The sequence below is a fragment of the Ambystoma mexicanum genome, chromosome 6p (genome assembly GCF_040938575.1).
Source record: "Ambystoma mexicanum isolate Mex_15411 chromosome 6p, UKY_AmexF1_1, whole genome shotgun sequence".
Taxonomy (NCBI): domain Eukaryota; kingdom Metazoa; phylum Chordata; class Amphibia; order Caudata; family Ambystomatidae; genus Ambystoma; species Ambystoma mexicanum.
In genome coordinates, this window is record NC_090935.1 from 421448757 (window position 1) to 421463126 (window position 14370).

Consider the following 14370-nt stretch of genomic DNA (forward strand, 5'->3'; position numbering starts at 1 on the left):
GAAGTTTCTCAGGCCCATCTCGGACATGGCCCAGGAGAAGGGAAGCTCGACGCCCGTAAAGCTGTTCAGGGTCTGCCCTGGATGCCAGCTTCAGAATGTCTTTGAGGACGAACACTCCCTTTGCCTTTACTGCCTACATGAGGACAAGACACACGTGGAGAAGGACTGTGCGTTTTGCGGCAATGTGTCGGAGCGGACCATGAAGGACCGCCATCAACGTCTCGCCAACTGGCTGGAAGGAAAGAGCCCGTCAGGCGAGAAGAAGAAGTCCGAGCGGTCTTCTAAGACCTTTTGAGGGCGCCCCGGCGACGGGGGTCCAACAGAAGGCCAAGCACTGCGAGTCCGCTGGCACCGGGAGGGCCGAACGGTCGGGCTCTATGGGCGCCAGGCAGGGCGCATCCTCCCTGGCGCCATCAACCACGAGCCAACGCTCTGGCTCGGGTAAGAGGAAGGCCGAGCACCCGGCGAAGCTCCTGGAGAGACCCCGGTCGAGCTCGAAGGCCCCATCGGAGGGGGAGCGAGGCGGTGACCCTCCCCCCAAGGAGAAGGCGGTGAGCGCACCTAAGGTGGTGAAAGCCTTAATCCACCCGGCCCAGGCCTCTATCGAGACAGTCGCAGCGGCCCTGGCTCAGCCTGTGGAGGCTACACCAGTGGTGGCGACCTCGGGGCCCAGAGTCTCCCTGCCACCAGGGAGGGAGTCCTCTTTCATGCCCATCGACAGGACCCCTGTGAAACCTCCGACGGAGAAGAAAAAGGGGGGGGCAGGAGGTTGTCGTGGATTCAGCCTCAACCTCTGAGGAGGAGCTGATCGAAGTCTTAAGCCACGGCGTTGGCGTGGAAGAAGACCAGCCCGTCGGGAGGGACCCCGACATAGGAGACGACGAGAACGTCGAGGGTGCCGACGGGGCTCCTGACCGCCCGTCGGACTCCCCTCAACCAGTGCCGCAAGACAACTCGGCGGCCATTTTGTTGGCTATTCAGTCCTTCTGCTCGGAGATAAGGACGAGACTGCCGTTACCACCAACGGAGGAACCGCTGCCGACGGGGGACCCGGAGCCAGGCCCTTCTGGGAGCCCTCCCCCTAAGAGAAGGATTCATCCTCCACCTCCTTTTCAGCCATCGCGCCCTGTTCAGCTCTCCTCCCCATCCACGACACGTGGGGATGATACGGGGACTGATATGGCCGCAACGGGTACAGACGACGAGGTTTACGACGAGGATCTCCCGTCGTCACCTCCCACCCGGGCTTCACCGCCCGACGAGATTGGATCGTTTCACTTCATGATCGCCAGGGCATCCGAGCTTTTCCAGCTCTGCGCGGAAGAGAAGGAAGGTTTCCTTTATCAACGGCGTGAGGCCAAGAGGAAGACGGTCCTCGCTGTACCTCTACTGGACGATATTTGGGATGAAGGCCTCACCCGCCTCACGAACCCATCCACGACGCCGGCTAGAAGGGATCGGTACGAGAAGTACCGGGTCCCGGACGCAGCCCCCTTGTGTCTTCGGGCACAGCCGACCCCGGACTCGGTCGTCTCCGCGGCGGCAAGGAAGAAAGCGCGGGGGGGGCGCGGCCTCTACGTCGACCTCCCCGCCGGACGGCGAGGGAAAGAAATTAGACACGATGGGATGCAGAGTCATCTCGTCGGCAGTGACGACGATTAAGGCGGCCAACGCCTTGGCTATCGTAGCCCGCTACGACAGGGAGTTGTGGTACAAACTGGCCCCCCTGCTGCACTTCCTACCAGACAAGAGGGCGGAAGCCCTAGAGATCTTGCAAGAAGGAGAGGTGGCGTCGGACCACGCCATTACGATTGCGACGGACATCGCTGACACTGGATTTTGCCAGTTGGGCAACGGCGTGTGCCTTAGGCGGCGTGGATGGCTCAAGGCTACTGACTTCCGTCAGGACATGCAGACCAGAGTCTTGGACATGCCGTTCGACGGAAACAACCTATTTGGGAAAACAGTGGACGATTCCCTTCAAACCATCAAGGCGGACATGGAGACGGCCCGGGCTCTTGGGGTTCTCCAGCAACGGCGGCCGCCCTTTCCGAGCGGCGGAGGCAAACCGGGTGCCTCCAAAGGTTCCAGCGGTGGATTTTCCACCTACCGTCAAGCGGCCCGTTCGTCGTCACAGGAAGCTTACAGGGGACGAGGCAAGTCAGGCTGACCCCGCCGTCGTCGCCAAGGAGGACAAGGCAGCAAAGCCTCGTTGAAGCAGGACTGAACCGGCCGTGGGGTCGGGCCCCCACCGAAGCACCCCGGTGGGAGGCCGGCTGGCGAGCTTCGTCAGCGTGTGGGAGTCGATCTCCACCGACCGTTGGGTGCTGGACGCCCTAGCTCAGGGTCACAAAGTTTCTAAAGAGGTGCCCGCGCGTCCCCCCTGTGGCCAGGAAAGAACATCACGTCCCTCAACTTCTCTTGGAGGTAAAGGCGATGCTCACGAAGGGCGCCATCGAGCTCGTCCCAAAGAGGCTTCGGGGCTCCGGAGTTTACTTAAGATACTTCCTCGTGAAGAAGAATCCTGGACCTACGACGACTGAACAAATTCATCAAGGCACAGAGGTTCCGGATGGTCACCCTCCAACACGTCCTGGGTCAACTGGAGGATGCCTACTTCCATATTCCCATCCTAAAGGGACACCAAAAGTTTCTCAGGTTCGTGGTCCAAGGGCGTCGCTACCAGTTCAAGGCCCTTCCTTTCGGTTTGAGGTCGGCACCCAGGGTGTTCACCAAGTGCCTTGCACCGGTGGTGGCGCAGCTGTGCCGAGAGGGGATCCATGTCTACCCCTACCTGGACGACTGGCTCATCCGAGCAAAGACGAAGGAGCTCGCCGTGGAGCACACGGCAAGGACCGTCCAACTACTCACGGACCTGGGATTCTCCATAAACTACGCCAAGTCCCACCTGGTGCCCGCGCAAGACGCACTGTTTCTGGGAGCGAAGCTCGACACAGTGTCACTTCTGGACTCTCCGTCGGAGGAAAGGACGAGGGCCATCTTGGGCAAGGTGCAGCGGATGCTGGTTACGGACGCTGCCAGGGTGAGGTCCATCAAGTCCCTCCTCGGAATGATGTCTTCTTGCATTTATCTCATCCGCCTGTGTAGGCTCCGGATGTGCCCGTTGCAGGAATTCCTGGACGCGCGTTGGATCCAGACGACGGGCAGCTTCGAGGAGAGGATCACACTCGACAAGAGTTTCCGACGAGCGATCCGGTGGTGGGGCACCCGCGCGCATCTGACGGCGGGCATGGACTTCCAGACCCCCGGCCACCAGGCGACAGTGACCACGGATGCCTCCCTGGAAGGGTGGGGAGCGCACACCGAAAATCTGCACGCGAGAGGCCTTTGGCTTCCGACGGAGAAGTCCCTCCATATCAACGTCCTGGAGCTGCGTGCAGTGTTTTGGGCCCTCGGGTCCTTCCTTCCGTCCCTCAAGGGCAAGGTGGTGAGGATCTTCACCGACAACACCACCACCATGTTCTACATCAAGAAGCAGGGCGGTACCAGATCCCCAGCCCTGTCCAAGGAGGCGCAGGATCTGTGGCATTGGGCCGTCGCCCAAGGGATGTTTCTGGTGCCGTTTCATCTGGCAGGGATAAAAAACACCATCGCCGACTCGCTCAGCAGAGAGCTGCGCTCGTGCCACGAGTGGGAACTACGGCAGGATCTAGTGGACCGCCTCTTCCGACGGTGGGGCACTCCGCAGATCGATCTGTTTGCCGCGACGAACTCCAAGTGCCGGAGGTTCGCCAGCAGGTTTCCCCAGCCGAGGAGCATGGGTGATGCTTTCTCGTTCCCCTGGGAGGGCCTGTTTCTATACGCGTTCCCTCCATTGCCATTGCTGATCCGGCTCATCAACCAGCTCAAGAGGTCACGGTGCAGGATGATCCTCGTCGCACTTGCGTGGCCGAGGCAGATATGGTTCCCGGACCTCCTGGACTTGTCAGCGTCCCCGTCAATCAAGCTGCCAGTGGACGCGAATCTTCTCTCCAGGGAAGGAGGCGCCATCCTCCATCACGACCCGAAGTCGCTGAACTTGCAGGCCTGGCTCCTGCAGCGTTAGTTTGGAGGCTACGACATACCGGCTGACTGCAGAGAGGTTCTTGCAAAGGCCAGGGCGTCCTCAACTCTTAAATGCTATGGACACAAATGGAAGAGGTTCTCTGTCTGGTGCCAAGCACAGAAGATTAACCCTCTACGGATTACGGCTCCCCAGGTACTGCCGTACCTTCTGACGCTGGCCAAGGCTGGGCTGGCGCACGCGTCCATCAAGATTCATCTTGCTGCGATTTCCCGATACACCAGAACCACGGGGCGGATGTCTTTGTGGTCTCATCGTCTGGTGAAAGAATTCATGAAGGGACTGTTCAGATCGTTCCCGCCGGTGAAGGCTCCGGCCCCAGCGTGGGAGCTCAACGTGGTGCTGACCAAGCTCATGGGACCTCCGTTCGAGCCTCTGCACTTTGCTTTGTTGAAATTCTTGTCATGGAAAACAGCGTTTCTTGTGGCCATCACCTCCGCACGACGAGTGGGAGAGATCCAGGCCCTTTCCTGCAAGCCCCCGTACTTGACTTTTCACGACACGAGGGTAGTGCTCAGGACGCACCCCTCCTTCATGCCCAAGGTGCCGTCGGACTTCCACCTCAACGAACCCTTGGTGTTGCCGGTTTTCTTCCCGTCGCCTTCGTCGCCGGCCGAAAGGACTTTGCACTCGCTGGATGTGGCTAGAGCGCTGAAGTTCTACGTGGACCGCACAAAGTGTTTTCGGAAGACGTCACAACTTTTTGTGAACTTTGGACCTGTCAATCAGGGAAAGGCTCTCTCGAAGGCCTCTATTTCCAGATGGCTCTCCGGCTGTATCATGTACTGTCATCGGTTGGCAAACCGACCGCTGCCTGGCGGTCCGAGAGCCCATTCCACCAGAGCGATCGCAGCTACCATGGCGTTCCTATCTGGTGTACCCTTGCCTGACATCTGCAGGGCTGCTACGTGGAGGTCGACGCACACCTTCACGAAATTCTACTGCGTCGATCGGGATTCCAGGGAGGAGTCCAGGGTCGGCCAAGCAGTGCTGCGCAACCTGTTTGCCTAAGGTGAGCCTGGTGAGGAGGTAAGAATTGCTTAATGTTGAGTTTGATGTAATGCTTAATGTTGAGCCTTTGCCACCTCCCGTGATTGTGCATGTGTGTACTGCTATGTATTCTTTATTCATGAGCATGTGAATCCATGCCAGACCCCATGCTGGAGAAGGAACAAGTTACTTACCTGTAACTGTTGTTCTCCAGCATGGGTCTGGCATGGATTCACATGCGAACCCTCCCGCCTACCCCTCTGCGGCTCTTCACTTGGTCATACTGCCACTTCACGTGCTACCAAATCTGAAGATGGCTGCCAGAGGCGGGGCTTAGGTAGAGGGCAGTCATTGGCTGTGGTCAGTATGACGCAGAGATCAGTGATTGGTTACTACTACGAAAGACAGATCAGAAAGGAAACTGATACTTATTTTTTTCTTTACCGAGGATTCCCAGCCTGACGGGGAATATTCATGAGCATGTGAATCCATGCCAGACCCATGCTGGAGAACAACAGTTACAGGTAAGTAACTTGTTCCATTTACTTACCTGTGACTCTAGTGGATCCCTGTTGGACCCCAGGATTCTCAACACTGTGTTGCTGCTTTGCGCTTTTCATGGCCAACCTCCAGCCACTAGTGGCCCATCTGAACTTTGAGATTCTCGTACTAGACTGGGTTACACTGTTAAGACTGGATTTGGTTGAAGTTATAAAAAGTTACTAAGAGTTCGGAAGAGTTGCATACATGTTTCAGGTTGGTTTACTTTTGTAATTAGTTACTGTAAAAAACTACTCTGAAGTGATTACCTAAGAGCATCTGTTTACCATTGAAAGAGTACTGCAAGTGATATACTGTATATATGTTGATTTATAGTACTTACCTGAACTTATGTCTTTTTAATTTCAAAGTGTGTACGTGTTTTCTTGAACCAAGGTATGCTCTGAGTTCTTTGTACCCAACTATAACCCTCCTCATTATGTACCCAACTATAACCACCTTTTAATATAAGTACAGGCTTATTAAAAGGTGGGTTTCCTAATACCAAGAGATGTTTAGTCCCACACCAGTTGGACTGCACTAATTCTTACCGAACACAATCCCTTGGGTGGTTCATGCTGATCCTAAAAGGTATAACACTATTTCACCCTTGGTGGGCTTTCCGGAGTACTGTCAGTGACCTTTGTCAAACCCCATAACACATGCTAATATCCAACAACTGCTGAGTATGTTGCCAAAGCAGAGTCTATGGTAACATTAAAACCTCGCCCAAAATAAATTCTCTTTTGGAGTAATATGTATTTGTTAATGTGTGCAATATATTCTGCCTTTTGGTCCTAAAATGTGTTTCCTATGGAAAAAAGTAATCTGTTTTACTTTACAGGGCTCACCATTGCCAAGCGTATTCAGATTTCCGATCTGCCGCAGCTTGTGGCTGCTTTCCACAGTTTGGTTGGTTTGGCAGCTGTGCTCACCTGCGTAGCGGAGTATATGATTGAGTACCCTCATTTTGCTACAGATCCAGCAGCCAATCTCACTAAAATTGTGGCCTACCTGGGTACCTACATTGGTGGTGTAACTTTCAGTGGCTCACTCATCGCTTACGGAAAGCTGCAAGGTGGGTATGGTGAAATATATGCTTAAATCTTTTTTCTTTAATTTTACTTCGGACCACCACACAACTGCAGGTATCCTGATAGAGGTCTGCATCAAACCGTTGTGCCATAAAGTACACATTAAATGAATGTAAATCCTGTGTGTGGGTGAAAGGTTTTAACTGAAAATCCTCAATTGTACAGATCTATTGAGTGTAGTCTCTGTCACGCAATGTCTAAGACAAGGGTTTGCATCCTGCAGTTCTCCATAGGATTTGGTTTATGAATCCCATACTATTGACTATACTAGCTAGTGCTGATGTGAGGTGTGGTCAGCACATGTGGGGAATCCAACGTTTACAGAGAAGGGCCTAAGCACTGTTCGCTGCTCTTTATTTCTTATTTTTGTGTGTATATTCAACCACAAGTCTGGGTTAGTCCTACATAAGTTGCATGGAGTTAGCTTGACAAAATAAAATCACGGAAATCTGTAATGTCATGGGAGACTTTCATTGAGGGATGTGATTGGAAAACATTCTTGGCGTTTATAGATGGAATTATGTCAAGGTGTTTCATATGAAGGACCTTTTTAGTCTCTTGATGAACGTTTATCGTTGAAAACATTGTGGATCCAGGACAGACATGGTTAACAAAAACTTACTCTGAGCAAGAATAACGTTTAAGAAAACCTTTTTGTTATGACTGCATTAATATAAATTGCTTTATTCACACTTCTTTTGAAATCTGCATGAGTGCATCTTTTGAAAAGCAAGTGTGGGCTGAAGGCATGTCACCTTTGCTTATTGTCTGAATGAGTTTCATCTTCAAGCTTGAAGATGGAAGACCAGAACCGTTTTTAACAAGTATGTGACCCCTGGTGTGTTGAGGGATAATCCTTGCCACCTTGCACTTGGCTGTTGTAAACCCATAGATAGCAAGGGTCTTTTTCCTGGGTAATATATTTGCTATTTTGTATTTCAAATTTGGTCAGCCTTGGTTCTGAAAGAAAATAGTCAAGTAAATGCACAAAACATTCGTGTCCAAAATGCTGCCCCTTTCTCCTATTTTTCTCATCGGATCTCACCCGTTGCTGTTCTGCCTGCAATCTTGTTGTCCTATTTGACAGAGAGCTGAAATGTTGTCATCACCCCTACCATCACTACTGCTGGTAGAATCGTCATGATGACCCGGTCTGTCCTCTCCAACCACTCTAATAAATCTCTCCTCTCCATTACGATACTCGGCCTCATCAACTACCGCTAGAGCTTGCTCTTGGACTTATCTCCTGTAGGCCACTCAACAATATTCTGAACCTTGCCACTTGCACTCTATATAGTTGTTGGGTAGAATTTCATTTTTGTGCAATATTGGCCACACTTCAGTCCCCCCAGCAATTTTTGATGGACTTATATTTTTTTATTCGTATTCCTGGGTGATTGCCCCACTTACCAAGCCTTTTTTTCTACCCTTGGGGGTAACTTTCAACACTTTTGGTTGTATGTTTTTGGAGTAATACTTTTCTCCACCTTTTAAGACATATGGAATTTATCATCGCAGCACACAGCACTTTCTGTGCAGTGTTGCGGGGAGCTCTTTGAGCTGCTCCTTTTTCTTTTCCTTGTGATAATTTTGTTTCTGCTGTTGTGGAATCGGTACACTGTAATATATGTGGAGTGTTGAGGGGACGCAATGTTTCCCTTTTTCCACTTCTCTAACTTTCTAGTTAAAGTGACAAGTTCATCTGACTGGCTGGTGGAAGTGAATACTACTGACTTTTCGTGATTTTTACATGCAGCTGTGGTAAAGGACACATGGGTAACCATTGACCTAAAATGGTTCCTCAATTCTTTTTTCACCAACTCTTGATGACTTGTATTTTCGTAAGCCTTCTTCTGCCATCATAAGTGGGGGAGGTACGGCTCACTCTGCTCTTTGCCGGGCTCCCATTGGGAAGCCTGTCTGAGGGTGCCAGCGTGTCTGGGAGGACACAAAATCTGGAGATCTTTGTCCTCCTGTATGTCTGCTTCAGTTCAGTACTGACTGGGAGGCTGGCTGTCCCTCTGGGACAGCCACGCCTCAAAGTTTTGAGTGTGGCATAACTGCTGATTGGTTGGGTTCCTGCATAAAGGTGAGGTCCTGGAGCAGAACGAGAGAACCGACCCATGGAAAGGAGAATCCGAGGAAATACGATGTCTGCAGCCACCTCTCACGACCTCCAGTGACTGCTCGGTAACTGCTGCTGCTCCAATCTCGTCTTCTGATAGACCGGGAAGATCCAGACTGGACGACTTACTCCCTTGGACTTGTGGGCCTAACCAGTCTAGAGATGACCTGCATTTTGAGCTGTCCCTCTAAGAGCTGTCACCGCCCTGGTCTGCAATTCCCCAATACCCTGGCACCTGGACCAATCTGCTCTGCATTGTCTCCTGAAGCACGGTTTTGGCTGGAACTTAGTGGGCATCCTTTTGGGCTTACAAGTGACTCTTTCCCACTTTGAGGTCTCCCCTTTCAGTTTGGGGACAGATAAACGGACAGAAGCCTGCTTTGTGACAACTGTACCATAGCCTGTGTCAAGTCCCAGCGAGCCAGTATTGTGAAGATAGTCTGCTGGGCATTGTTGGGTAGATTTTTCATTTCTGTGCTAAATCTCTTCGACCGGAGTGTCCCCCAGCACTTTTAGCTGGACTTCTGGATTTTTTTTAGTCAGTCTCCTGAGTGAGTGAGAACCTTTTTCCCCACTCATTCTTTTGCTTTGTCTACGGGGACCTTTTGTACCTTTTTTGTACTTTTTTTAAAAAAAATGTATTTTATTTTTATATACTTTTCCCTTGGGCATACTGTCTTTCAAGTGTCTGACATCTGTAATTTACTTTTGCAGCACACATCACTGTCTGTGCAGTGTTGCTGGGGAGCCCGTTGTGAGAACTTTTTAGGCAAAGTTTGTATGCAGTACCCTTTGGGACCACTACACACAACTATGACTACAGGTGTAAAAAAAAACAACCTTTAGTAGAAGTCTGTTCTACAGTCTTTGGTAGCAGAGCTGAGCAGCCAGGCTTATCTCAAGAGGGAATGTGAGCTGTAATGTTAGAAGTCTACAATCACAGATGTTCAAATAAACTTATACACAAGCTTTCTTTGTTAAATACTTATTAATTTAACTGTCAGTTATAAAACATTCATACGAAGGAGGCAATTGTATATCACACACAAATATACTTCAGTACTGTACACTAAGTTTCTGAGGCATTCAGAATACTTTGAAGGAGGAGCAAAAAGGCATATTTTTATTTATTTTTTATTTATTTGGATTTGTATAGCGCACATCTGCCCATGGGCATCGTGGCGCTGAAAGCATTCTTACTTGTTACAGGCAAACATGGTATGGATATAGATACATTGATGAACATATATGCATGTTTATATACAGTTGTGCTTATTTATATACAGTTGTGAAAAAACAGTTAGGACGGTGGGGTGGAGTTAGTTAAACAGCGTGGTTTTGAGTAGTCTGCGGAAGACATGGTAAGAGTTTTCGTTCCTGAGCGATGTGGGGAGAGCGTTCCAGTTTTTGGGTGGTAAGTGTTGGAAGCTAGCCCCCCCGGCTTTACTTCTTTTGAATGTCGGTACGTAGGTCTGGTTGGTCATGTGTGACCTTGTGGGTCTAGTAGATGTTTTAATGGTGATTCTTTCTGAAAGGTAGGGCGGAGCCTTGGCTGAGAGGCATCTGTGGGTGATGGCCATGGATTTAAATAGTATCCGCTCTTTTATTGGTAGCCAGTGGGCTTCTTTCCTGGCTTGGGTGATGTGCTCCCTTTTAGGGATGCTTAGGGCTGCTCTTAGAGCATTGTTTTGTGTGACTTGCATTTTTTTTAGGTTTTGTGCAGACGTGCCCAGGAGGAGAGCATTGCAATAGTCCAATTTGGTACCTATTGTGGCTCTAGCTACGGCTAGGCAGTTTTTAGTGGATAGGAAGGGTTTAACAGCGTTGATTATCTACGTGGTGAGTGCGGCAGAGGAGGCTATGGCATTGACTTGCCGTGTCATGGAGAGAGTGGAGTCAAGGTATACTCCTAGCGTTTTTACTGCAGTGGAGACTGTGATGATAGAGTTATCTATGTTAAAGGATTTGTACTGCGCTGGGAGTTTGTTTAGTGTTTCTTTGGTGCCAACTAGTAGGATTTCTGTTTTGTCCCTGTTTAGGCAGAGGCCGTTGGCTGCCATCCAGGTTTGGATGGCTGAATAAATCTTGATTAGTGCTGCTGCGTCTTGTTCATAGACCCCTGTGAGAGGGAGCAGGACTTGCGTGTCGTCGGCATAATTGGTGTATGCTATGTGGCGACGGTCCAAGTCATTGAACAGTGGGAGGGTGAAGAGGTTGTATAGGGTGGGTGCAGTGCAGGACCCTTGTGGGACGCCGCAGTGGATGGTGGTGGGGGTAGCGCTTGCAGAGTCTGAAAAGACTTTCATAAGTCGTCCCTCGAGGAATGATTTGACCCAAGAGATGGCTTCTGGCGAGAAGTGGGCTTCATTTTTGAGTTGCGTGCCTAGAATATCGTGATTGACCAGGTCAAAGGCGGCAGATAGGTCTAGCAGGAGCAAGAGTGCCGGTTTGCCTTTGTCCATGATGTCATTTAATTGGATTTTGAGGTCTAATAGAGCTGATTCGGTCCCATGGCCCGGGCGGAATCCCGATTGTCTTTTTCCTAGGATGCGGTTTACTTCCAGGTATTCATGTATTTGTGTATAAGCAACTTTGTCGAGGATCTTGAGAAGGAAGGGAACGGTTGTGATGGGTCTATAGTTGTTGGCGTTTTCGGGATCTAGAGTGGGTTTTTTGAGAAGAGGGCGCACCCAGGCTTCTTTTAGGCTGGTTGGGACTGAGTTTGAGTTGAAGGACGCATTGATGAAGGTTTTAAGAAATGGTGCTAGTGTTTCTACGCAGTCTTTAACTAGTTTAGCGGGGCAGGCGTCGCCTTTACAGTTAGGTTTGATTCTGTTGACGATGTCTACTACCTCTTTTACTGAAACTTCTCTAAATTTGAAAGGAGTAAAGAGCTTAGTCTTTGTGTTCTCAGTCACAGTTTCCGTGTGGGATGCTGATAGGTTGTGCTGAGTGAGATTTTTGTGGTGTCTATGATTTTTGCTTGGAGGAGTTCAATTTTGTTTGAGGGCGGACTGTATGGTGTTGCACCAAGCTTGGTCCTTAACAATCTCTTGCGACTTGGTAACCGGTGTGGATAGTTCCTTGAAGATGGCGAAAAGCTCTTTGGATTCAGAGGAGGCGTTGGAGATTCTTTCATTGTAGGACGCGGATTTGGCTGCTATGATACTTTTTTTGTATTGGGTGGCCAGTGATTTGTAGTTGGGCGTTGGGCGCGCTTTGCCATAGGTTTAGGGCTTTGCGTTTTTTGGTTCGTGATTCTTTTAGTTCTGCTGAGAACCAGGTATTTGAGTGTTTGGTATTTTTAGATTTTTTCTTTTGTAGAGGGGCGATGGTATCTATGGCAGTGCTGATGGTGGATTTGTAGATATCCGCCAGCGCAGCTGGGTCTGATGCGGCAGGGAGGTTAGAAGTGAGGGTGTCTAGGTAAGGTAGGATATTTTCTTTAGTGATGTTCTTGGCGCTTCTGGCCAGGGCTGGAGGTGCTGGCTTGAGTTTTCTACCCGAGTTGTTAGGAATGGGGATGAAGAAGTGAATGAGAAAGTGGTCGGACCATGGGGTAGGTGTGATGGAGCTGATGTCGATGCCACAGTTGTGGTCAGCTATCCAGTCAAGAGTACGTCCTTTGTTATGTGTAGGATGGAGTACTTTATGTTCAAAGCCCAGTTCCTGGAGAACCTGTGCTAGTATGGTGGAAGGTCTATCTTTCTGGTCGTGGAGTCCCAGGTTAAGGTCTCCTAAGAGGATAGTTTTAAGGTTTTCCCCTAGTAGATGTGAGAGGTTGTCCTGAAAGTCCAGTATTGGGCCTGGTTGGCGGTATACTAGATTGAGGGTGATGGTGGTATTGGGAGAAAGTGCGATCTTGGCAGATAGCGAGTCTACGTTCTCCCCTAATTTGGAGCAGAGTTGTCTTATTTCTAGGTGATCTTTGACTGAGGGCTACCCCTCCTCCTGTGGATAGTGTTCTGTCCTGTCTAAGGATGGAGTATCCCGATGGGATGGCTAGGGAGATGGCCGGGCCGGCGGCATTGTGTAGCCAGGTTTCGGTGATTGCGAGAATGTCAAGGTCGAGGTTAGTTAGAAGGTCATGAATTTCAGTAGCATGGGCAGGGAGGGATCTGGCATTAATTAATGCGCATTGTAAGTCTGGGCGTGGCAGTGGAGGTGGGTTGGTGCTGCTTTGTTGGTGGTGGCCCTTTTGTGGTATTCTGTGGTTGGTTTGTTTGCAGTTTTATCTGGTTGGGTTTGCGGTGAGGATCTGGAGCGGAGGCCTAGTATTTGATTTCTAGAGTTAGTAGCTCTGGGGCGTGTCGAGGGTGTGCTTGGTTTGTGATCTGTGGGTTTAGTGAAGAAGGATGGAAGGAAGGGTGTGGGGGGATGAATGCATACGGTGGGGGTGTGATGTTGGGCATGATGGGTGAGTGCAAGGCAGCGATCAGCTATCAGTCAACTTTGGCTAGGAGTGGGCAACACAATGGCTAGGAGTGACATAACATACCTAGAAGCGACAATCCAACAGTGACTGACATGCAAAGGCTAAAAAGCACCTAATGGGTTGACAATTTATGCAGAGGATTAATTGTAAAGTCATTAAACCTAGTGCGAAGTAGTCGACAGTAGCAACAGGTCAGTGGCAGCATCTAAATGCGAAAATCCACGCATAAGCAAAAATACCTGCATTGACTTAATACTAATAGATCAACACTAACAGAATAGTGGCAACATCTGGATGCGAAGATCAGCGCGTAGGCAGGAGAGGCTTTCATTGAGTGTTAATGTTCCATGCCGGTAGAGAATAGATTTGTCATGGCACTTAGGCTCAACGGGACCATACGCGAGCCTGGGCTGCTAGCTATAGTGAGTGAAAATGGGAGCTAGCTTGAGAAGCGAGGTTAGGCTATCGAAGAGATAGTCTAGTCTTTCCTTGGCGTGAGCAACTGGTATTAGGTGGTCGCAGATGTAACAGTCTTTGCATGTAGGTAGTTCAGTTCGTATAACGTTCATATGTTATCAGAACATAGAAAGAATAGTTATTTCTTAGGCAGTGCAGATATTTTGAGTTCACCAGAAGAGTCAATTCAATAGGCTAGGCCAAAGGCAATGGGCTAAAGTCTTGGATAGGATAAAGCAGTTCTGGTAGATAGACAGAGAAGTCTCTGCAACATTTCTTAGGAATAGTTTGTAGCCAGACGAATCCCATGTTTGGTCACAAGCTGATTAGGCCTGTGAGTTGGGAAAGTTTTAAGCACTTTAACCGTGAGAGGTAAGTACACAGTCTGGGTTTACAGTACCTTTACAAATGAAGAAAAAGATGCAGCTGGTGACCTCTGTTCCTGGCAGTTCCTGCAGATCTCCCTGTTCCTGGGCCTCAGTCGTGGGGACCAGAGAGAGGACGTTGGGGGGACTCCTGGACCTGGGACTAGTCAAAAAAGCTGGTAACTGGCAAATCTTCAATTCCGATAGCTGTAGCCAAGCACACAAGCTGGTGTCCCTCTCCCTGGTTATTCTGTTTTCCGCAGCACTCTGAGGAAAATACA

The 14370-nt window shown here is 50.0% G+C and overlaps 1 protein-coding gene across 1 annotated transcript in view; it reads left to right on the plus strand.

Moving 5' to 3' along the window:
• Positions 1–14370, plus strand: part of NNT (nicotinamide nucleotide transhydrogenase) — an 832744-nt gene that overhangs the window by 478177 nt on the left and 340197 nt on the right. Inside the window, exon 15 of the mRNA XM_069627238.1 lies at positions 6459–6692. Within this exon, the coding sequence (XP_069483339.1) occupies positions 6459–6692 (234 nt within the window). The remainder of the gene's footprint in view (positions 1–6458; positions 6693–14370) is intronic.